This window comes from Amyelois transitella, chromosome 4 (assembly GCF_032362555.1).
Source record: "Amyelois transitella isolate CPQ chromosome 4, ilAmyTran1.1, whole genome shotgun sequence".
NCBI lineage: Eukaryota > Metazoa > Arthropoda > Insecta > Lepidoptera > Pyralidae > Amyelois > Amyelois transitella.
In genome coordinates, this window is record NC_083507.1 from 10654477 (window position 1) to 10679831 (window position 25355).

Sequence of the window (25355 nt, forward strand, 5' to 3'; positions counted from 1 at the left end):
TTCCTCTGATAAAACTGTCAAAGTTTTACCGCGATATGGATTGCTTGCAAAAGTTCAGCATCTGTTTGATTGGGTTTAGCTGTAATTGTTAACAACGATTGGATGCGAGGTATTATTCATTCATTCATTTATATAATCACGTTTATGTCCCTTGCGGGGTAGACAGAGCCAGCAGTCTTGAAAGTCTGACAGGACAGGGTTTGGTTACCAGTTGATAGAACTAAACCTTTTACATATTAACAAGTAAAATGTTTCTATGATAAACATACAGCAATTGACGAAAAAACGAAGATGGAACGAAATTTAAACAAATACAATATACAACTAATTTTCCATCTTAAAGCCAAACAGCTGAACGTGGCCTATTAGTCTTTACAAGACTGTTGGCTCTGTCTGCCCCGCAAGGGATATAGACGTGATTATATGTATGTATGTATGTACTAATTTTGCAAACATACTCGTAATTAATTTTATATAATTGCCGTGTGTTTCCCGGCAGCTATATAAAACGAATAAGACTGCTTCATCTCTTTCACATGTATGCCAGAAAACAAAAAAAACACCTTAAGTTGTACAAATCTTTTCACGAACTCTTCCATAAGAATTCTCGTAAATCACGAGCCAATTTCCTACAGACATTATTACTGCAAATATTTTCCTCATACAGTGAGCAATTTGGTGTAGTATCGTTGATAAGCTATCGGAGATAAGAGCCACCCCGTCGAGATGGGGCACGGCTGAGGAAAAGACATAAGATTTTATAGAACTCGTATGAGACCAAACATAAGCTTGTTGTGTGTCGTGTGGTTCCCGGCACCAATACCAAAAATATTAGGACCACTCCATTTCTTTCCCATGGATGTCGTAAAAGGCGACTAAGGGATAGGCTTACAAACTTGGGATTCTTTTTTAGGCGATGGGTTCGCAACCTGTCACTATTTGAATGTCAATTCTATCATTAAGCCAAATAGCTGACCGTGGCCATTCAGTCTTTTCAGGACTGTTGGCTCTGTCTACCCCGCAAGGGATATAGACGTAACCATATGTATGTATGTATAAGCTTCTTGTTCTTAATTATTGACATTTCCACTTTTGAACCGTTGCTTATAAGAGTTGTTTCGTGTAAAAACCTAACTTACACAATTCAGGATCATTTTACAAGTCGTACCCCGAAATTACCTCCATGGTAGTGAGGTGAGGATGTAACTAGGACTAACGGCAGGAGAAGAAGAAGAATTTCAAAGAAAACCATTATTTCTTTCGGCTTTGCGAACTATCATGATAGACCAATAAAAGAAAAGAATAGGACCACTCCATCTCCTTTACATATAGTCGTAAAAGGTGACTGGGATAGGCTTGAGATTTTTCTTTTACGCAATGGGCTAGCAACCCGTCACTATTTGCATCTCAATTCTATCAGTCTTTTGGATCTGTCTATCCCGCAATGGATAAAGACTCGATTATATGTATGTGTGTACAAAATAAGACGATATCTGCCTCAAAAATAACTCAAGAATTTAATAAAATGATACTAATGTATGGCCATTTTTTTCCAGAACAATCGAGCTGCTAGTCACGATCTTTGTTTCACGAACAAGAGTAATTTTCTTTAACATTCCTATAAACTTTCAATATTAGATTATCATTCTTGTCTGTCTTCATCTATACACACTAGTTATTAGCGGGAGGTACGATAATAGGAAAGTTAGGTTTGTTTTCAACTTACTATAACTGTTATTAGGTACTTACTAAGTAGTGTACCTACTTACGACTAATTTATTATTTTCATTATTAATATATTTAGGTATCTATACTCGTAATCGAAAGCCACTTTTTTGTATTCTTATGTTAAGTAATCACTATCCCATAACACAAGACTCGAACTTTCATCGTAGCTAGTTCAATCTACGTAGTGTTTCTTATATATATTTTTAAAATAACGTAAGTACGTACGTATTTATAATTCTTAAAAATAGGCAAAGCCCACTTTAGTAACACCAAGGAGCTTGAATTTCTATCTATTTGTACTAAAATCCTCAGTTAAAAACAAAACTAAAGTGTAAAATATATAAAAAGATAAGAAAATTAAATTTTAAGAGGATTGTTAGAATCTTTAACCGAACCTTTGAGGTTCCATCTGAAAATATTCCATCATAAATAATGATATTACAAATAATGTATTATGGCCTCTGTTGCGCAGCGGTAGTACGCTTGTCTGTGACACCGGAGGTCCTGGGTTCGAATCCCGGTCAGGGCATGATGAGAAAAGACATTTTTCTGATTGGCCTGGGTCTTGGGTGTTTATCTGTATAAGTATTTATTATAAATTTAGTATCGTTGAGTTAGTATCTCGTAACACAAGTCTCGAACTTACTTCGAGGCTAACTCAACCAGTGTAATTTGTCCCGTATATATTTATTTATTTATTTTATCGGGTAATCTCCCATTCATCTTTTATACATAGAAAGTAATGTACTTTACCACTTCTGTTGGAAAACATGTCAAGTAACTGAATGAATGGTTTATTTGGAGCTAATATAGAAAGAGCACACGAAACTTTTGCTTTTAAAACTTAGTACACTATTCCGAAATTAACGTCTACACCTAAATAACATGTTTGTTAGTGGTCGTGCAAAGAATTGAATTCTATTGAATAATTGTTATTTATTTATTTATTTACTCAATTCTAACATTAAGCCAGACAGCTGAACGTGGCCTTTCAGTCGTTTCAAGAGTGTTGGCTCTGTCTACCCGGCAAGGGTTATAGACGTGATTATATGTATGTATTTATTTATTTAAAATTTCATTGCACAAACAAAATGTCGTGTGGAACATTAGAATACGACCATATCTTTACCATAGATGTTAGAGGCGACTAAGTCAAAGGCTAATAAATTTGGGATTCTTCTTGTAGGCGAAGGGCTGCAACCTGTCACTATTGGTTGATGACTCACTCCGGTCGTCTCTAAAGTGCCGGGAACCACACGGCACAAGTATTAAAAAACTCAAGGAAATACAAAAGAAATTATTTATAAATTTTAAATTTATAAAAACACTTTCTGTATATCTACTAATATTTCAAAGTAATAATCTATCATAGTATGCCATTATCCAGTTTAAGCTGTAACATAACATCCCCACTGACGTAGTCGGCTAAAAACTATTGGAAGTTGTGACTGCTGAACGAGATAAGAGCTTCAATACAGCCTCATATATCTTCCACTTGGTCACATCGAGACACGGCTGTGGTCGGCCGATACGAGAGACGAGTTGTATGATGAACGTGCTCGGTTGAAGAAATGAATTAGTATAGAAATTTGCTGGATAAGTTATGTATGAATACTATCTTTCGACTACCGTAGGTAGAGATTTTTTTATATGAAGGCTTATAAACTTGGGATTCTTCTTTTAGGCGAGGGGCTAGCAACATGTCACTATATGAATCTCAATTCTATCATTAAGCCAAATAGCTGAACGTGGCTATTTAGTCTTCAAGACTGTTGGCTCTGTCTACCCCGCATGGGATATAGACGTGACCATATGTATGTATGTATGTATTTATATGAAATTTTGTAATAAGCAAATTAAATATATTACTTTGATGTTAATCCGCCTGAAAAACGATTGAAAATTGTGATATTCCATGGTTTGTCTTCTAAATAAAAATATAATAAGATACATAATTACATGAAAATTTAATGATACCTACATTTTAAAAGCCCAAATCTGTTTATTCAAAAAGGCAACATGTTAAGACATTGGCATACGTAAAATCCACAAAAACTGACATAAATAAGAAGATACTGGATATTGGCAATTGGCCAAACGATATTTGAATAATGGATTGTTTTGTTGAAACTTTCTAATGAGAAGTACTTCTGTGTTATTGTCTCTCAGGCCAATATGGCGGCACAATTAATTTTCAATGGCCAGAAAAAAACTTTTCAAGTCCGGATTCTTCTTTTTTCTTTGTAGACAGAGCCTCTACATCGGGACTGGTTGCTCGCCCATTGCCAAAAAAAATATAGCAAATTCCCTTTATTGCACATAAAATTATAACAATAAAATAATCCTAAGCTTATGTTAAGGTAATGTACAAAATGCGGCCTTATCGTTGAGAAAATAGAATGCCATTAGTTAAAGTAGATCAATAATTGAAATAAATTGATGTGTGATGGCCTATTTCACAATATAAAATACAAATAAAACTAGAAACAAAGCTATACCATGTAACAAAGCGGTCAGCCAAGAGCAGTGAGTTCGAAGGTTACACGGCCGATTTAACAAGCTGAACCTAACGCGGAGGCAATCAGGCGAGAATTTAAACTGAATCCTGACTAGCCCTTGCCAGGGATGATATGTGCCAATGGTTTTAATAATTGGGGCGCCGGAGACCAAACAAAGTTAAGAATAATATGTGGAGTATTAATTTCGATGTCTACATGCTGATAAAAAATATAAATTCGTTGGATTTCTCTCCATAGAATTTATAAATTAAATTATATTATTTATACTCCTCAAAGTTAAGAAAAACGTAGGTTATGAATCATACGAAGCATAGCAGTGGAAGGTGCAACCAATGATGAGATAGAGGGTAGCACCCAAAGGTTTAGTCTGTCTCCGTGCGGTAATTATGAAATTGGCTCAGCCCTTTTATCCAAATACCAATACGCTTGGAACTTTTCTATATAACAAACCGCTAACGCCTTTGATTATTATACCACTAGATACCGCGTTGCAGATAAAATAATATTAGGCACTTTTTAAGCCATTATAGAATGGTATTATTCCGTCTAATGATAAATTCATCTATGGTTATCGCTTTGGGGACGTTGCTACGTTTGTCGATTGACTATATCTGGAGGGGCAGCTGAGTTTCTTTTGTTACAAACTAAAATGCTTATCTTCTTAAATTATAAAGAAAGAATATTTACATATTGAGATTTACCGTTGAGTTAGTCGTAGTTATCTCGTAACACAAGTCTCGAACTTACTTCGAGCCTAACTCAATCTGTGTAACTTGTCCCGTATTATTTTAACTTAATTATTTTTAAAGTTAATAACTCACACAACATAATCCGAATATTTATATTTATTGTTTATTTATTGGTTCTTCGTACCACCAAAAATAGTTCAGTATAATTATTGGAAACAGGTAAACGTAGGTCCTCGAAGTGTAATGAGCGGCCACGTACACCATTTATTACGGAGCGGAGTCGATGTCTATGGATGGATCATTTATTGAAGCCGAAAAATGCTAATGTAAAAAACCATTCAAATAGACCTAACTTAATATAAAAGTTAATAAAAAAAAGTTTATATTACTGTTGTGTCACATTTCGTTCATAGTTACATATCATATTTAACATACATAAATATATACATTTATAATCACGTCTGCCCTTGCGGGGTAGACAAAGTCTTGAAGAGACTGAGGCCATGTTGATCTGTTTGGCTTGGTGATAGAATTGAGATTCAAATAGTGACAGGTTGCTAGCCCATCGCTTACAAAAGAATCGCAACTTTATAAGCCTGTTCCTTAGTATGTATAAACACAAAAACTTTTAAGGCCAGTTTCGATGTGCCAAAAAAATACATTAGACTTGCAGGAGTACAAAAGGGTAATTTCGGGTAAAAATGTGACTAATCTACTCCAGGGACATGGTAACACCGTATATACAATAGTCTACGCAACTGGGACTAACGTTAAGAGAATTTTAGGTATAATGTGGCTTAAAAATTTCCAGGAATGTCAAAGGGTTTTTATCCCTGGGATTTCCTACGGGAGCGAGCTCAAAAATACAATGTGAAAGAAGAAAGACATATCCCAACTTATATTATTAGTGCCAAAGTTAGTTTTTTGTTTTCTCTTCACACGTTATGTACTGAACTAATCGTCTTGAAATTCTGCGTATACATAATTAAGAGTCTGGCGAAAGGCATATGGCTTTTCATCCCGATAAAAACGAAAGTTCCCGATGGGAGTCGCTTCGTGTAAAAACATGACTCACCCAATCCAGAATCCATGGTCGAAGAGATTACCCCGGGCTCCTCTCCAGAGTGGTGAGGATAAAACCGGGACTTAACCAGGAGGAAGGAGTAGGAGCCTTCTAAGCACGGGGCCTATCTATAAACATCGACAATTGCAAACAACCGCCGCCCTATTGACCTTTTTGCTTTGACAAACTGAACGGGCGCAAACGGGACTCATACATATGTATGACGCTATCATACAACACACAGACACGAAACCACTACAAATCTGGGGTTTGGACTTGCGGGGAATCGATTTCCGGTTAGTGAAAAGTAATGAATTACAAGTGCATACATACATACATATGATCACGTCTATATCCCTTGCGGGGTAGACAGAGCCAACAGTCTTGAAAAGACTGAATGGCCACGTTCAGCTATTTGGCTTAATGATAGAACCGAGATTCAAATAGTGACAGGTTGCTAGCCCATCGCCTAAAAGAGGAATCCTAAGTTTATAAGCCTATCCCTTAGTCGCCTTTTACGACATCCATGGGAAAGAGATGGAGTGGTCCTATTCTTTTTTGTAATAGTGCCGGGAACCACACGGCACAATTACAAGTGCGTTTGATGGAAAACCTAAATAAACATACTTTGTTGATAATTAAGTACGTAGTTACAATTTTGTACGCTACATTTTACTTAATGTTTATCAATACTTAAAATTTTAAGTAAGGTTTTGTTTTTACATAAATTTTCTATGAAAGATCATTGTAGCGGGAGCTATGATTTGGCTCACAGCCACCAAAGGTAAGATCTTCCGCCAGGCTAGGTGTTATGCCTGGGGAACCGCGGCTCAGACGATGTTGTGTTGGAGGTTGTTTGTATACTCTAATCTGTGAAATCTTTGCTTGCGCGCGATTTAGACTTTTCGCTGTTTTTGACTGATAGCGTCGCGTGATTGGTTATTGCGACTTGTGGATCTCGAAGAGATCTCGCTACATACTCATGGCAAAATTTGTTGATATTAAAAGAAACCAGTCATACTGACATTATAAATATCTTATTTAATTAATATTTCAATATTTTTTTTTGTATAACATATGTAACAACAAAAAGGTTGTATACTTATGACAGATCTATAAATTAACCCTTTCTATAGACTTGATAAAAGTAATAGAAACGAAAAGATTTATTTCATTAATACCGACTGTGAAAATAAATTTGCCAACACCCTTACCATATGGAGTCTGTAACTTTATATAAGTACGTAATTATACGCAATAAATTTTAGGTTAGAGTTACATCGTATCTCGTATCAAAGTTAATTATATGACATATAATATCGTTTACACCGTTCTGCTTAAAATTATAACCCAAATATAAGGGTAATTAAAATGATTTCTATCTCCTTTGAGGGTACTCGATCTTTTGACTAGAGCTAGGAGCAAACTGTTTTAACCTCCTAAAGAAAAGAGGTGTTCTATCTTATCATCATATCTAACCTTACGGCTTCTAGTTGAATAATAAATAGGATAATTTCTTCTCTTTCGTAAAAGATGACTAAAGTACAAATTTTGAAGGGCTATCTTTTCACGGCAAGTAAAGGGTTAATTAAATGTTTGGATTCATCTTTTAGGTAGGCGATAAGCTAGCAACCTGACACTCTCAATTCCATACAATATTAAACATGACCTTCGAATCTTTCTGTAATAGCTAGCTCTGTCTACCCCTTACGGAATTAAAACGTAATTTAAGTATGTAATAATAATGGCTTACGTCTCCTGTCGCAATGTCCTCTTCGCCGACTCCGGAGGGCAGCTCTACCATTGTTTCCAGCCAGCTTCGATCTGCACAAAAAAGGAGGTTTTATTTGTATCTATATATATCTATAGAGATAAAGGTATTTACAATTTAATTGCCTAACTATTGTGTCTTCTTGGCGCATAAGAGGACTTATATACAAGTACAGTACAAGTAATATTCTGTGTCATCCCGAATATGTAGTATATTTAGAAATCTTCGTTTTCCTCCTGGCTTTAGTCCCGGTTGCATCCTCACCTCTCTGGAGAGGAGCCCGGGGTGTGCCTTTGACCATGGACCCTAGATTGGGTGAGTCAGATATTTAGGCGGCTCCCATCTGACCTCCGTAACCTTTGCAGGTAAACCTTTCCCGTTTTGGATCCATGGTTACACATTCAGTTGCCTGAATTGGTAAACCTTTCTCTTATCGGATCCATGGTTACACATTCATTTTTCCTCACTATGTTTTCTCTCACCATAAGATCATCGATTAGTATTCAAACTAATGTACATAACTTTGAAAATGGTCATTGGTACATGGCCGAGGTAGGATTGGAACCTGTGTCTTTCTGCGCATCACGCATTTTAACCGGGCACCTTACTGATACGACCACCGACGCTCTAAATATGTTGCATACATAGGAAACGTATTATTTTAATACATACATAAATACATTAAATCACGTCTCTTTCCCGGAGGGGTAGGCAGAAATTACCTCTTTCCACTTGCCACGATCTCTGCATATTTCCTTCGCTTCATCCACATTCATAACTCTCTTCATGCAAGCTCGATAATACATATACAAATACATACATAAAATCATGCCTCTTTCCCGGAGGGGTAGGCAGAGACTACCTCTTTCCACTTGCCACGATCTCTGCATATTTCCTTCGCTTCATCCACATTCATAACTCTCTTCATGCAAGCTCGACGGTTTCGGGTACTCTTGACCAGATTATTATAATATACCACTATAATTCCGATTTCTGTAATGGCATATAAAGAACTGTCATAAACCTTACACGTATGCATCATGCAACTGTACAAAACTATGTAATAATTATTTCATTCTTATTTTATGTTTTTAACTGACTGTAAACGGGAGTTTGCACACGTAAAGCTCATTAAAATTTTCAATAAAATTAATAACCACGTGGAACACGTGTCGTTTAAGTTCACAACTCTAGACTTTCATTGGCAGTGAAAAAGTGATAAAAGTAGGTTGGTCGGCATGATATCACCGATGCAAGTGGGCTTTCTTAGATAAGGTGCGGCCTGTATGTGACAGAGTGGTACTGAGTAGGTTTTGTTTGCTAAACTTGTAGTGGCTATCTTAATGTGAATAATTTTCGGCGGTCAAATGAATAAGGTGCCCAAGTAAATAGTGCGCATTGAGCCGTTCAAATTCTACTTCGGCCATGTACCAATAACCGATACATACATACATATGGTCACGTCTATATCCCTTGCGGGGTAGACAGAGCCAACAGTCTTGAAGACTGATTGGTCACGTTCAGTTATTTGGCTTAATGATAGAATTGAGCTTCAAATAGTAACAGAATCCCAAGTTTGTAAGCCTATCCCTTAGTCGCCTTTTACGACATCCATGGGAAAGAGATGGAGTGGTCCTATTCTTTTTTGTATTGGTGCCGGGAACCACACAGCTCAAACCGATACACCGATACACTTATAGTATAGGGGAAAAAAATGGTGAGCAAACCTGCACATTCAGGCAACTGCATGTGTTCCTATAATCTAAGGTGGGCTAGTTACCCTGCAATATTGCGGATCAAGTGAAAGTAGCTTTTTGTAAACATTTTACTTACCCAGTCTAGTGTCGTGCATGGTCATAGGTGGACCCTGGGCTATTCCACAGAAAGAAGATTTAACCAAGACTATATCCAAAAGGTTAATAATAAAAATATACAAGCTATTTATATAGAAACTACTTCCAGTAATAATAATGATCCCTTTTGATTCACAGTTTTATAAAATCCGCCAAGAATAAACAGTTTTACGATGCACCACAATAACTTCTTTATGACCGCCGTAAATCACTTCCGACATGTTGGGAGCAGAATAAAACTAGTAGTGGTACCGACATTGGCTTTACTTTAGAATTTAAAAATATTAGTTCAAGAACATTGCTTTCGTGACTGATAGATGACGCACTCTGAAGGAGTGTGAGCCCTTTAACCGATTTAAAAAGGGGAAGTTCTCAAAATCCGACAGTCACATTTCTTAGGGAACTGGATGACCATGGCCTTTGATGAATATAGGTTGGGTTCCCTTGCAATGGTTGAGAAAATCAGATGGAAGTCGCTTCGTGTAAAAACTACACCTACCAGGTTCGTGGTCACAGGCAGACATCGGGCTCTTCTCCAGAGAGATGAAGAAGCAACCGGAACTATAAAGAGAATGATTATGATGATTATACTAAAAGCTACGTTAAAAAATCAATATAGCCTTATATTTTTCTCTATCAAAAGAGTATATCCCTAAATAAACACAGTTTTGCATATTCCCGCTTCGTTGAACAGCTCCTAATTCTTGCAAACAATCCCGTCAATTCCCAACTTGGACAAACCCTGAAATCGCTTTGGCGCCCTCAAACTTGGTCCTCGCCAGAAGGCATTACTTACAAACTTTTACGACGCACATTCCTCGATCGCGTTAATTACTTTTTAGTTCACTTCTATTAATAGAAAATTGTAAAGCCTGGTTTGGGACCGAAAAGAAAATACTTATGTCAGCTGTTTGTTTCCACGCTGATCGTAAAAGTTGGACGGAAGTCGTATTGTTTAAAGTCGATGGAAAACCTAGTCAGGTCAGTAATTATTTCAAAACCTCGCCATTAAAGCCAATAAATCTAAAAACATGTTGTTATTTTACAATCATAGGTTGCGCCCGTCTCTAGAAATAGTAGCGAAAATATTTTTTTTTTACTTTACCGTTATGTTAATTGTGTTCCGACCTAATTTTTAAGCCGTTCGCCCAAAACTCGGGGAATAATGACATGTCAGTGAATCATTCAAACATTACGGTGAGGGAAAACATCGTGAGGAAACCGGCACATTCAGCCAACTGGATTCGTAACAATGGATCCAATACGGGTAAGGTTTACCGGCAAAGGTTGCGGAGGTCAAATGGGAGTCGCTTCGTGTAAAAACCTGTCTCACCCAATCCAGGATCCATGGTCAAAGGCATACCCCGGGCTCCTCTCCAGAGAGGTTAGGATGCAACCGGGACTAAAGCCAGGAGGAAGAAAGAGTGAATAATTAAAAACTGCGAAAAGATTTGCCACAGATTAAATGCGAGTATACTTACTCGTTGTCTTCTTTGAACCAGCCCTTGACATTTTGTTTTACTTCCTTCTTAAATCCTTATGTCAATTTCGCCCTACTCCGCTTATTATCTGTTTTTAGTATGTCTATAAATAGACTCGGCCCATAGATATATTAAGAACATCATTTCCCCGCAAATTTCTCGCCCATTGGGGAAAATCTTCTGGTAATTAACGGAATATTCGTTGTGTTAATTTGTCAGTAAATCAGAGATCTAAATGAGATTTTTATCTCTAAGAGCATATATTTTTTTGTATCTACTTTTTATGCCGCATGGATTCCGGACAATATCTGTACCACTCAAATATCTTTCCCATGGATGTAGTAAAAGAAAAAAAAATTCATCTGATGCAGGCTTCGATGCTGGTCTGTTAGTGAAAAAACTATTACTTATCTTTCCATGCAGGTGAAGGGAAAGTTTAGTAAACCTCTTCTTTTGGGCAATGGGTTACCATTCTGTCACTATTTGAATTTCAATTTTATCATTAGCTACAGCTGAACGTAGCCTTCTTTGTGGCAGACTATTTGAGACTGTTGGCTCAGTTTAGCCCGTAAGGTATGAAGACGTTATTATATGTATGCATTTCGGTGAACTATTAGTGAAATAGATTTCGTTTTACGGTGGAGGAAGTGGCCGACAACAGCTAGTTTTGAATAATATAGTTAATCAGGAAAAAATCATTTTCAACATCGTTATTTTTATACATTCCTAGCACTCGCTGTTAGTTTGTTCTACGCTATAGAGCAAAACAAACAGACAAACATCATAAATAAGATCGCCGTGGCCGCGCCAATATTATTCCGGCATCGATTTATGCGCGATTCAGAAAATGAATTGCTGTTGCCAGATTCTTGGTCTTCGTCATGCAAATTATTGTTACTATTGCTTGTAATACTAAATAGTTTGTGTGTAAATTGGAGGCGAGAGAAAATCCTGCAGTGCAGTTTGTTCCGCCGCTTGTTCTACACGCACCATGAACTATGTACATACATAAATACCTTGTATTTAATCCTTAACTCTTTCTTTTTACTGTAACACCTTTAGATATTTAAAATTTTATTATTTTGTACATACATACATAAAATCATGCCTGAAATCCCTTTGTTATGTATTTTAAGTTGCTCTTTTCTCTAAACAAAAGATAGTCACCATTGAAGCTGTTTAAATGGCAGAATATTATAGCGGCAAAGTTTGATTATCATGACACGCTAACAAGAAGAAGAAGAAGTAGGTTTTAATTGACTACGAATAGAAAAAAAATATAGATTGATCAAGGTTCATCGCACTGCCGACATGTCGGTAGGTTTTGGGAACATATTTCCACACCTCAGATTACAATTGCGACATATTTCACCGAAATTTGTCCAAGATTTCACATGGGTATTGACGTCAGTCATTTCGTTTTCTACGGAAGTAGAAAAAGTGAAAAATATTTGCATTTGAAAATAAAAAATAACTTAAGATGTATTTCCGCCTTTTCATGTTTCATTTGCAGACTTTATATGCGAATTGTGGTATGTTTTTCCTGCATAATTGTAAAAGTGAAAAGTCTTGTGAACTTGACATCAATTTTTCTTTTGGACGATGGGATAGCAATATGTCAATATCTCCTAAAGTTGCCAAAGTGAGCTATAACTCTGTCTACCATGATGTGTGTGCCAGATGAAGCACAAGTAAATGTTGCCTCGTAGTTACCTGAATAATAAATTCGCTGAATGGTCTGTCATCAAGCTATTAGCATATTCATGAGTAGGGAACATGCTGCACTACTCAGCTCACTCGGATATAAGCGAACGGTATCTACGCATATATAGGTAGACAGTCACGTCTTTATCCATCACGAGATAGACAGAGCCGACAGTCACAAGACTCAACTGGAATGATTGTAGTTTGCTTATTTTATTATCATTTTGAGAACTTTAACAGATATAAATTAATGACGTAGGTACAAACCATAAAGTCAAATAATTGTCATATACTACTTGTCTACAATTAAAAATTCTCCTAATTCTTCCACTATATGTTGAAATCGTCAAACGTAGTAATTTGAACGACATTAAAAAAAAGGAGCTTTTCAATGTTTCCAAAAGCAGCAAAGTAGGTCCATTACTTGAATTCATAATTATCACTTAACAAAAATTAATTCAGTCTGTGGTCACAAGCAATACTATCAATAATTCTTTCTATGCTTCTACCATACATGTACACTCTTTTTTATGTCGGGGTAAATAAATAGTAATATTGAAGGCGAAACCAACTAGGATAAGCCTTTGTTGCCCTGATTGGCAGTGAGTGACGCGTGATGTGACCTTGCTGTACAAACAGATTGACATACAGGGGTGTTTATTAGAGAGTAAAGAAGGTATCAAAATAAATATTTTCTACGAAGGGTTCCGAGTATGGGGGTATTATGGGATAATCATACTTAAAATTATGAGAATATTCCCCTGACTATGACTAACAAAAACAAAAACTTTGGAACTAAGATAAAATAAATTTAAAGTTCACTACACCCATACATGGACTGGACTGCATGCCACGTTTTGATGATTATCGAAGTGATGTTCAGATATTTACATATTGACAGAAACAAAAAAAGAAGAATCCCAACTTTTATAAACATTATGCCTGAATTATTTTACACAATCCACGCGGTAAGAGAAGCAGGTAGCACTCAATCACTATGATTTTTCATCGCCACCACACCAGTGTATAACTACCCACTCTTTAGGCATAGTATTGACTCGACCATATATCAAACACAAAAAAAAACATTGCGTTTTAAAATAAAAAATACTTAAGATGTATTTGCGCCTTTTCATATTTTATTTGCAGACCTTACATTCGAATTTACATGATTTGTTTATTTGTTTCTTTTATAACTATGTACTTTTTTCTTGTTACTGTGTAAATTTCTATGCAATAAAGATATTACAAACAAACAAAAACAAAGAAAAAATAAACATACATACATACATGTGGTCACGTCTGTATCCCTTGTAGGGTAGACAAAGCCAACAGTCTTGAAAAGACTGATCTGCCACGTTCAGCTATTTGGCTTAATGATAGAACTGAGATTCAAATAGTGATAAGTTGCTAACCCATCGCCTAAAAAAGAATCCCAAGTTTGTAAGCCTATCCCTTTTAGAAAAAAATAATGTTAAGCATTACCGGGATAAAAATTAAAAAAGTGTCTTTCGTCACAGCATACTGATGCTAGTAGGATTCATAGTACACTGCTGCTTATAGTGGCAACATTGTTATGTACTATTTCATCTATTGTCTACGTCTGTTGTCTATTGCTAAAGGTAGTGGTTGACGCTCCCGCGTCTTTCCGTTATATGATTGCTTTGTACCTAACTATTGTTGAAGATAATAAACAATTTTTTCTAGATTCATGTGAATTCTAACTAATCATACCTACAGTGCGCTACATTCTGTTAAATGCCTCAGTACTAAAAACGGTATAGAAACATACAATTTCATTTTCCCGCTTTCTACTCACAGCTAAGCGGTTATGTAGGGCAAGACTCTTTTGTAAGACTGCCCACAGATTCCTCAATCACGACTCTTTTGGAATCGCGGGAGCATACAATGGTAATTTTCCGTAAAACTGCAGCGCTCTGTTCTACTTTTTAATCGTTGGGAAAAGTAAACAATGGTTAAGGTTGTATGAGCCAGGGTATGCAAAATGTTATTTATCTGTCCACATCCATACTTTAATTATAGAGAGCAGATTTGTATTTTTGTATGTTTGTACCAAATACACTCAAAAATTACTGGATTGAATTTCGCGAAATTTTGCACAGATATAGAATAGACCTACGGGAGTGACATACTTATTATTAAAGCAAAAAAACACTCATTTACGTCATCATCACGAAATCTCAGAACTAAAGAAAGAAAACATATCCTAACGCACGTACATTTAGTTTATCTCGCTCGGTGACCACGGATCATTGTAAGATGATTCTAAACGTCTAAGATTAAATAAATAAACGTTACGTGCGCGTTTAATACCTGTATTATTTATAAATCTGTATGTTTATTTATCTTACAATACAAAAGCAATATAATTGTGGCAGGTGGAGTGAGTCTGACTGCTCGTTAGCATATTCATGAGCAATCAGCGCGCCAATCATTTTGATTGTGATAACACGCTAATGTCCACCTTTGTTCATTTATTTGCAGGTCAAACACATATTCATACAAATTTAATGTAAAAGCGCTCGTTGTTTGAAAGGAAACCCTATAAAGGTTTGTCTTCCATAGGGTTCTGGAAGTGATGATACAAAATTGTATAGCTATAGTAATAATAAAAGCTGAACGTGGCCTATCAGTTTTTTCAAGACTGTTGGCTCTGTCTACCCCGCAAGGGATATAGACGTGACTATATGTATGTATGTATAGCTAAAATCTTGGATGTCTTTTAGGCGATGGACTAGCAACCTGTCACTATCCGAATCTCAATTGCTTCATTATGTCATTAAAATTTAGCCTTCATTTATCCTATAAACTTATTTTAGCCTATCGCCTAAAATAAATTAATAAACCTTATCAACTTTTACAGTCCACGCGGGAATAAAAGGCAAATTCGTTTTTCATTCAATACCAAGATACCATGATATAAATTAATATTAGTATTCAATAAAAACATTACAAATAATTTTTGTTAATGATTATTTATCAAATTATTGGTTGTTGAAATCAGCAATCGTTTCAAGGCGAGGAAGCTTTGATTTCTGTATCTAATTGAACGTGAATTAATTTGATTGTTTCTCTTTAGATGCAATCACCTTGTTTCCGGTTGCTCGGGGATGGCATGGCTTCCGCGACCTCTTCACAACCTTATCTGAAACAAAGATAATATGGATATTTTTATAAATTATATTTCACTCAAATTTAGATAGGTATATTGTTTATTATTCGACTTATTTCTAGAAAAATTAAGTAGGTATTTATATTGAGTTAGGTGCCGAAACACCCGAAATGTATAAGTAAAAGGTGACTGACATCTATTAACGCCAAAAACTACTAAATTTTAATAGTTTTTGTTGAAATTTGTCTTACAAATTATCACGTTCCTATTACGAGTATGGGATAGTAGTGTAAGTAAATAGTAGAGTAGCAGTTGTGTAGTAAAGTAGGTAGAGAATTATTTAATGTTCTCAAGATTAGGTAGTTAGTTGTTAGATAGTACCTTCTCAAGAAGGACTCCCAAATGATTTTAACATTAAGAATAAGTAGAAATAAGTGAATCTTACGAAGATTATTTTATAAAAAGGGCTTTCACCTAGTTATTATTTTAAGTTTTCAAAAACAACATGAAAACTTCAAAATATCTCCACGCGATCTGAACTCAATATTTTCCGAGAAGTCCATTAGTGCTCTTGTCGTCTACAGTCGCGGGCACTAAAATTGATTTTGAAGTAGTTTATGGTCGCTTTATACATTAGGCAAGCAGCTGGCTTGGGTAATTGGCCGGGACAGTACTCCCTTAAATATGTTATGTAGCGCGTCTATTACCAACTTACTGACATAAAAACTCATAATGTGTTTTAGAAGTTCCTTGAAACATGTTAAATCTATTGAGATTACAATCTTCTGCCTGGCACAGTCTTTACATACGTGGTGGTAATAAATCACTGAAAACATAGGTACACATGACCTTATTTATTTCAGGAGAGCGCGATGGCTGGAATTTCTCTCTCATATATCGTCTCGGTCTAAGGTGAATCGATAAAAATACCGAAATTCATTTACTAAAACTTAAGATTCTGCCTTGAATTTATTAGAACATAAGCTGGTAGGTAAGCATTTTCTATTTATGCTTTATCGGCCTTGGTATACAATCATTAGTTTGTTTGTTATATCTTTATTGCATAGAAATTTACGCAGTAACAAGAAAATAGTAAATACATAGTTATAAAAGTAACAAATCACTTGCAATGGCGGATTTATCCCATGAAGTGATCTCTTCCAGTTCTATATATCATCTGATATATTGAACCGCTGGCCAACCTGTCTTTCTTGGACTGAGACAGCGCTAAGCCAAATGTGTAATCCGCCTTTGGGACACACTCCGGCGCCTGACGCATTTGCGACCATTGTAACTGGTTTATGCAAACTTGATGCAAGTTTGGACTCACTTAAATTGTTCTTAATTGAACTAGTTTGTTTGTTGTTCTATACAAAGGTCAAGTTTTGACTTCTAAATGATGTTAGGATGCCAATATATAAGCGTGCATCAAAATTACGGAGTGCACAGAACAATTCCATTTCTATTGTGATACTAAAATAATATGAATTATAGGAACTGTCTCAACTTTTTAATCTTTCATGTTTTATCTTCGTTTATGTCCATGTTGCGTTATCCATAAAAAAGAAAGAAAGGCTGTAAAAGAACCGAACAGATAGAACACTCCCGTTTCACGTTGTCATATAAAAGCCAAACAGCTATAGATTATCGCGCGATAAAAACGGCGTCGCGCGTGCCATGCTAGGGGCATGTGTGATGTATGGATTAAAAAATATAATTTTTTTGCTTCCATGCTGCTCTATAAAGTAAATAAAAAACATAGTAAACAATAAAGAAACACTTTCTGAGCACGCTGTAAATCGATCAAGTCAATGAAAAACAAACTTGTCATTCTTTAGACGATGAACTGTGAACCTGTCACCCACATATATGTGGCTTTCGATTCTTGTGTCTGCTACCACTGTCTGTAATGTGTAAGACTACCATTTTGGCTTTATAGGTCATTAAAATTAATTAAATAATAGAAACCAATCAGTATATAAGCGTGGAATGCAATAACTATATGTTTACGAGTACCGCTTCTCTAAATAGCGTGAGTTCTATTTTATCCTGCCTATTTCTATCCAAAGCAATCGCCACTATCAATTCTTCAGTAATATCTACTTATAGTAACTGCTCCACTTCCAGAAACAATTCATCTCGATATTTTCTTGTTTGAAATGTTAGTTTATTCACGTTTCATATGCGGAAAACTTACAACAGACTGTTCGTAATTTATTCTAGGATTTCCCGCGTTTTTTTGACACGACCTTGGTTAAAGACAGCACAAATCTTATCATTTATTTATATTTTATATCGATAACATACCTACATGTAGTCATGTCTATATACTGTGCGGGGTAGACATAGACAACAGTCTTGAAAAGACTAAAAGGCCTCGTCCAGCGGCTTAATGATGATAATGTTTTATATTAATTGTTTACTAGAAGTATATCAATGAAAATCAATTTTATCGTAGATTGATTTTTTCTAGGTGTGAAGTCAGGTGACACCAACAAGCTTGCATAAAAAGATTGATGAATGTGGATGAAGCTAAATTAAGTAAGAAGGGTGTGGGTAGAAAGATGTAGTATCTGTCTCCCCCTATTATCATAATAGGATAATTTATGATTTTATTTAAAATCAATGTCATTCAGAAAATGGGCCATCGCAGGCACTTTTTCACTTTACATTTTAATAAATTAAATTTAATTTGCTACAAGCTACAAACTATCTAATCACTAAACCTCTTTGAGGCTAAAAACAGAACGAAACGCTTCTCAAAACGGCCACAGAATCTCTATAAAGAACAAAACGAAACGCTCTTCTAAACGGACACCCTCTCCAAAAGGGTGCTGGTAAATCAAAACAAATCCACTGCAAAGTGAAAGATGTACCAGCTGAAGAAACATTCACAGTATTAGTCGCCTATTCGCCATTAATATTCGAATGAAAACTGATATTACTTCTTGCAAACAATTAAAAGAACTTGTAACATCTAAGCTCACATAAATCTGTCATCACACATTTTTTGAGAGTCAAGAAGTGTGGTATGTAATCATATTAAGTTGGCAACATAAAAGACTTTTATAACCATATTCAATGAGGCGAAATCCTATGGAATGCGTAATCCTACTTACCTCGCCCTTTCATCGGAGATTTATTGACTCGATATGTCTGGAACATTTTTTGTACTTATGAGATAAGTAATTCTATAATATTTGGCTTTTAAGCAAAATTGAGCATAATTTACATACATACATAAACTTAATCACGTCTATATCTCAATTCTATCATAAAGCCAAACAGCTGAATGTGGCTTACCAGTCTCTCCAAAACTTTTGGCTTTGTCTACCCCGCAAGGGATATAGACGTGACTATATGAATGAAAGTCTATACCCCTTGCGGGGAAGACAAAGCCTTTAATCTTTAAAAAAAATATAGGCCACGTTTAGTTGTTTACCCAAATTATAAAATTGATATTCAAATGTTCAGCCGATGGGCTAGCAACCTGTCACGGTTGCTAGCCCATCAACTAAGAAGAAGAAGAATCCTAAGTTGATGAGCCTTTCCCTTAGTCATCCATGGGAAAGAGATGGAATGGTCCTATTCTTTTTCCAATGATGCCGGAACCACACGGCAGATGCATGTTTATCTATATACAGTAATTTTATTATAAAATATTGCATCATCGAGTTAGTTTCTCGTACCACAAGTCTCGAGACTTACTTCGAGGGTAACTCAATCTGTGTAAATTGTACCGAATATTTATTTATTTATGTGTATATAAAATTCGAAGACTCTTAAGAACTCAATTCTTAACCGCTGTCAATTTTTCCATACCAGCAACGCACCTTTATTATCGAAAAGAGAAACCTTGAGGTAGGTACCTATTTTAACCGTTATCCATCAAGCCTTTTTACGTACGGCTACCCAATTCTACGGCTGGGTACTTTACAAGGCCAATAAAAATCCCTTCTTAAAATTTGACGTCTTTAGAAGTATTTAAGCCGACCGGATATTTGTGGTTCAATGACCTTTAGGGAAAAAAGAAATCAAGTTTACCAAGTGGTTTCAACGATATACCTTTAGATACCTGCTAGAGATACATAATACTAAGTAGTGAGGATCGGTACCTCTCAATATAATTACCTACTTCGCGCTTCACTCTGAACATACATACATAAATCACGCCCTTTTCCCGGAGGAGTAGGCAGAGACCACATCTTTCCACTTGCCACGGTCAGTGCGTACTTCTTTCGCTTCATCCACAATCATAGCTCTCTTCATGCAAACTTGTCGGTTTTGCTAGAACGTCTCCGATTTAATCAAGGTACGTTCGGCTTAGTCAACCTGCTTTTATTCACCTCTCGACATGAAGTCTGAAATCAGCTTATGTAAAGCGAATGTAGATGAAGTTTATTTTTTGGTGGTTTTGTGAAACTATTGTATCCTTGTATTCTTTTGTTTCTATTTAATTATGTTTCAACTTATTAATCAATGTTCTTGTGGGTGCCAGGAAGAGATTGCATAAAGCGATAAGGCCGCCTTAATTATCTTCGTTCAAGTAAATGATAAGTTATTATGTTATGTTTTTAAGTGCAATAAAGGGTATTCCAATCTATTACAAACGATATTTCTGTTACGTCCGGCACAAAAGAATAGAACTACTCCATAAATATAGACCAATGATTAAGAAACACTTAATAGGCATAGACTAGACGTGTATAGACAACTTATAACTCAATTTTTCATTCTAAGTCCATATACCAAACATATTTAAACAATTTACTTCTTAACAAGGACTGAGCAATAATATCGATAAACTAAAGTTAACGAGTCATAAAGCTAACAGGGCCATTAATTGAGATGAATCGAGTGCGCGAAATAATATGTGCGTGTGTGTGGCTGACTCATAAACTCTGTACATTTACATACGTGTGAAGTGAATGTTTTATAGACTGTTGAGTCGGTAAAGAGGGTGGAAAAACTTATAAAAAAAATAGAAGTTCCTTTTTCCGTACTAAAATGAAATCTTCCTTTCTCATTACTTTGTTTGACGTCCGAGTTGCGCGCGGTTAGTTTAAGAAATTAATGGTGGATAAATTATCTTCCTCCTCTTGGCGTAAAATCCGGCATCCTTAGCTCTCTGGTAAGGAGCCCAATGAGCGCCGTTCTCCATGATCCCGGACGGGATGAGTCAGGTTTTTTATGACGGGGCTCCCGTTTCACCACCGCAACCTACGTAGTGGAACCTAACCATTGATGAATCATGATAACAGCTATCACATACATACATATATAACATCACGCCTCTTTCCCGGAGGGGTAGGCAGAGACTACCTCTTTCGACTTGCCACGATCTCTGCATACTTTCTTCGCTATCATTAGATGATAAATCATATGCCTCATAACGTCATTATACATAACGGGTTAGGTACACAGGTTGCTAGCTCATCGCCTAAAAAATGAATACAAAACTTACAACTGTAAAAATACAGTTGGCACAAATAGAGTATAGAGCCTTCCAACTTAATTGGTACTAATGTCTTTTAAAAATACTATTATTGAATAATAAAGAAACAAACCAATTGAGCAATTGAGTCATTAAGATCACGACAGGTGGCGCCGGCGTCGCATTTAAAGACATCGTCAGGCCGGCGGGGGTCCGGTCGCAATTGTAGCATGATTGGTGCTCACCGGGAGCTCATTGTGTGTATATTTGGTGAAAAATATACTGATATAATGCCTTTTCTTCTAATTAAACCAACAACGACAACCGCCTTCGAGTATTGTCGAGACTGTTAGCTCTACCCCGTAAATGAATGAAGACATGATATGTAAGACATTAGACTCGTACGGCAGTGAAATCTATGTTACATACATACATACATATGGTCATGTCTATATCCCTAGCGGGGTAGACAGAGCCTACAGACTTGAAAAGACTGAATGGCCACGTTTAGCTATTTGGCTTAATGATAGAATTGAGATTCTAATAGTGAGAGGTTGCTAGCCCATCGCCTAAAAAAGAATTCCAAGTTTGTAAGCCTATCCCTTAGTCGCCTTTTACGACATCCATGGAAAAGAGATGGAGTGGTCCTATTCTTTTTGTATTGGTGCCAGGAACCACACGGCAATCTATGTTAAATGACTTTAAGGTAAGTGTTGCATACGCTCCTGAGTTCGCATTGTTCGCATATCAAAAAAACAAAGACCAAGATTTGTCTCACCTGGGAGGCGGGTCCCAAGTGAGACAAACCTTGAGTGAACGTGCAAGGGGTTGAACGTTTTATCCAAAGTCTGATAGAGAGCTGTGCACTCGGCACATGATTCTGATCGTATAACGGAACGTTGATAGAGCCGTGATTGTTCGTGGTATAGACTTAGATGAAGCGTCAAATCTGTTTAAAAAATATATATGCTGTCCCACTTACCAGAATGTTTGGTAATAGAACTGGACCACTGCGCCATGGGTCTATTTCGTCCCCGAATCCCTAGGAGCTTTGTCCCCATCGAAACAAGATTAGGACACTTCAGTGGGAATACCAAACTCCTTACCTGTTAAGTTGTTAGGCAGTTCATCCTGATGTTTTCCTTGCCTGTAACAAAAGAATAACATCATATTGTTGGATTGATTATCTCGTAAAGGTTTATTAACTTCTGTCACCACTGTCTGAATGTCGACAATACTAAGCCACCCAGCTGAACGTTTTCCTTCAACCCATGATTGAAATCAATACTTTCATACTAATATTATAAATGTGATAATGGTTTTGTATGTTTCTTTGTCCGTCTTTCAGGTCAAAACCACAGAACCAATCTCCAAGAAATTCGATAGATATAATATATTTTCTTATTTCTTCACAAAATCACAAAACTTGCATAACAATTATATTGGTCCCAAAAAAGCAAATGGCAACAAAAAAAAAATTGTATTATTTGACGGCCTCTGTGGCGCAGCGGTAGTGCGCTTGTCTGTATCACCGGAGGTCCCGGGTTCGAATCCCGGCCAGGGCATAATGAGAACCGAACTTTCTCTGATTGGCCTGGGTCTTGGATGTTTATCTATATATGTATTTATTATAAAATATAGTATCGTTGAGTTAGTATCTCGTAACACAAGTTTCGAACTTACTTCGAGGCTAACTCAATCTGTGTAATTTGTCCTGTATATATTTATTTATATTTATATTGCTACAATATGCCAAACTAAGAAAAAATCCTAACTGCACAAATAAATTTCTACAGTTTGGGTCTAAGTACAACCTTCGACTTAATATCGTCGGAGCTGCGTTTATCCAGACACAGACAGAGGTGTGGTGGCAACTAAGCCCAAAACATCGCTTCTACTATTAGCTATTTATATTAATTCTATAAATTATTTGCCCTGGTTATAAAAAACAGTATAAAAACATCCATTTTCCATGGCTTTTAAACACTTGTTCATTGCAGACTTAGGTGCATTTATTCACATCTGCTTAGTTCTCATCATTTTGAATTGATAAATGCGGTATAGACTAGGCATAGCGTGAACTAGACATTTTTTCTTAGGTTTACTTCACACCGAACCGTTTTGACGCGACATTTTAATAAATAACAACTCATAATTTAAGTCTATCCTTCACCTACACGAAAAGGTAGACATTTCTATTGCGCTATATATTTATGTCTTTTCTACGGTGAGGGATTTTTATCATGTCAGAGAACGGGAAGCCATCTTCTACTTGTAACTTCTTGTTGTTGTACGCATGCACGAGTATTTTAACAATCTACTTCAAACAAGGAGGTTCTTTATCGACGTGTCAATCTTTTTTTTTTAATTTATGAACATATTTACTTCGTGTCTTGTGCTTATTAGCTCTGTCTTTTTGACTACTGTTTTCAAGATATACATATGTATAAATAAAGTGATACACGTATCATTTGCACAAATAAAATTCTACGTTGGCTTTAAGAAATCCCAATTCGGCTAAGTCCGCCATGAACATATTCTTCTAAATCCAACAATTGTTTTGTAATTTATTATATTTCTTTTTATGTGCAATAAAGAGTTAACGAACAAACAAACAATGCTTATTAAATAGAAAATCCATTTTACTATATTCAACAGCATTCCTCCCGTCTTTTAACGCGTCCATGATTGTGCGTGTGGCACCAACTATTTTCATTAGACTCGCTCGCAATTGACTGAAAAGCCTACAATAGTTCGTGACTAACGTTTTCTGAGAGTATAGAAATTTAGGAAATAACATCTTAAAAAAGAGTTACAAATTATGCACTTTAACAAAATTGTGTCATGTGATTCTGGGTTACTTAAGAATAGGACTCCATCAGACGGATGTCGTAAAAGGTGATTTAGGGGAAGTATAATAAACTTGGGATTCTTCTTGTAGGCGATGGGCTAGCAATCTGTTACAATTTGAATCTCAATTCTATCATATGCCGAGCAGCTGAATAAGTCCTGTCAGTCTTTTCAAGACTGTTACCTCTGTCTACCCCGTCATGGATAAAGACGTGATTATATGTATCAGAATGACAATACCCTATTCCTTTTTATCCGCATTTTCATTCGAATTCGTTTAAATACGAATGAAAATGAATATACGATTTCTTTCAAAAGGTTTTTTTCCTTTTTAATTCAATCAGGTATATATCGCATTATTTTAGGTTGACCCTTCAATTTCTTCCCTCTTCACAGTGAAATCATTGGACCGTCTCCCATCAAACGTTGCTTGAAACATTTCGAACGATTAGACAAAACAAAAAAAAACAATTTAATTTATTTCGCTTCAATGTTACAGTGAAAGAAATATTTTAATACCCTTTTATCTTTTAGAGGGTCTAATAGGTTATTATGATAATCGGAATATCCTCTTTATATACTCCAGAGACTTTCAATAGGGTTGGGTTTTAATTTGGTATGTAGGTATATTTTCAACTTTTAAAGCCTAATACTTCCGGCTGTAACTTGTCAGACAGTGTAGCCACTCATTAACGCAAGATTAATATATATACATGAATACATACATATAATCACGTCTATATCCCTTGCGGGGTAGACATAGCCAACAGACTTGAAAAGACTGAAAGGCCACGTTCAGCTGTATGGCCCGACAGATAGCTAGCCCGTCGCTTACAAGAAGAATCCCAAGTTAATAAGCCATTTCCTCAGTCGCTTTTTACGACATACTTGTGAATATACTTATCGGTCGTATTAAGATTTACTGACACTACAATTCTATTTCTTAAAAATTTCCTATTACCAAAATTTAGGCGACTAAGGGATAGGCTTACAAACTTGGGATTCTTTTTTAGTCGATGGGCTAGCAGTCCCTAGGCACTATTTGAATGTCAATTCTACTAATTAAGGCAAATAGCTGAACGTGGCCATTCAGTCTTTTCACGACTGTTGGCTCTGTCTAACCCGTGGGG

The 25355-nt window shown here is 36.1% G+C and overlaps 1 protein-coding gene across 1 annotated transcript in view; it reads right to left on the minus strand.

Moving 5' to 3' along the window:
- Positions 1-25355, minus strand: part of LOC106139315 (adenylyl cyclase 78C) — an 82400-nt gene that overhangs the window by 26282 nt on the left and 30763 nt on the right. The window contains exons 2-4 of the mRNA XM_013340739.2: positions 22482-22522; positions 15919-15974; positions 7753-7823 (exon numbers count right to left, since the gene is read on the minus strand). Coding sequence (XP_013196193.2) covers positions 7753-7823; positions 15919-15946 — 99 coding nt within the window. The 5' untranslated portion in view covers positions 15947-15974; positions 22482-22522. The remainder of the gene's footprint in view (positions 1-7752; positions 7824-15918; positions 15975-22481; positions 22523-25355) is intronic.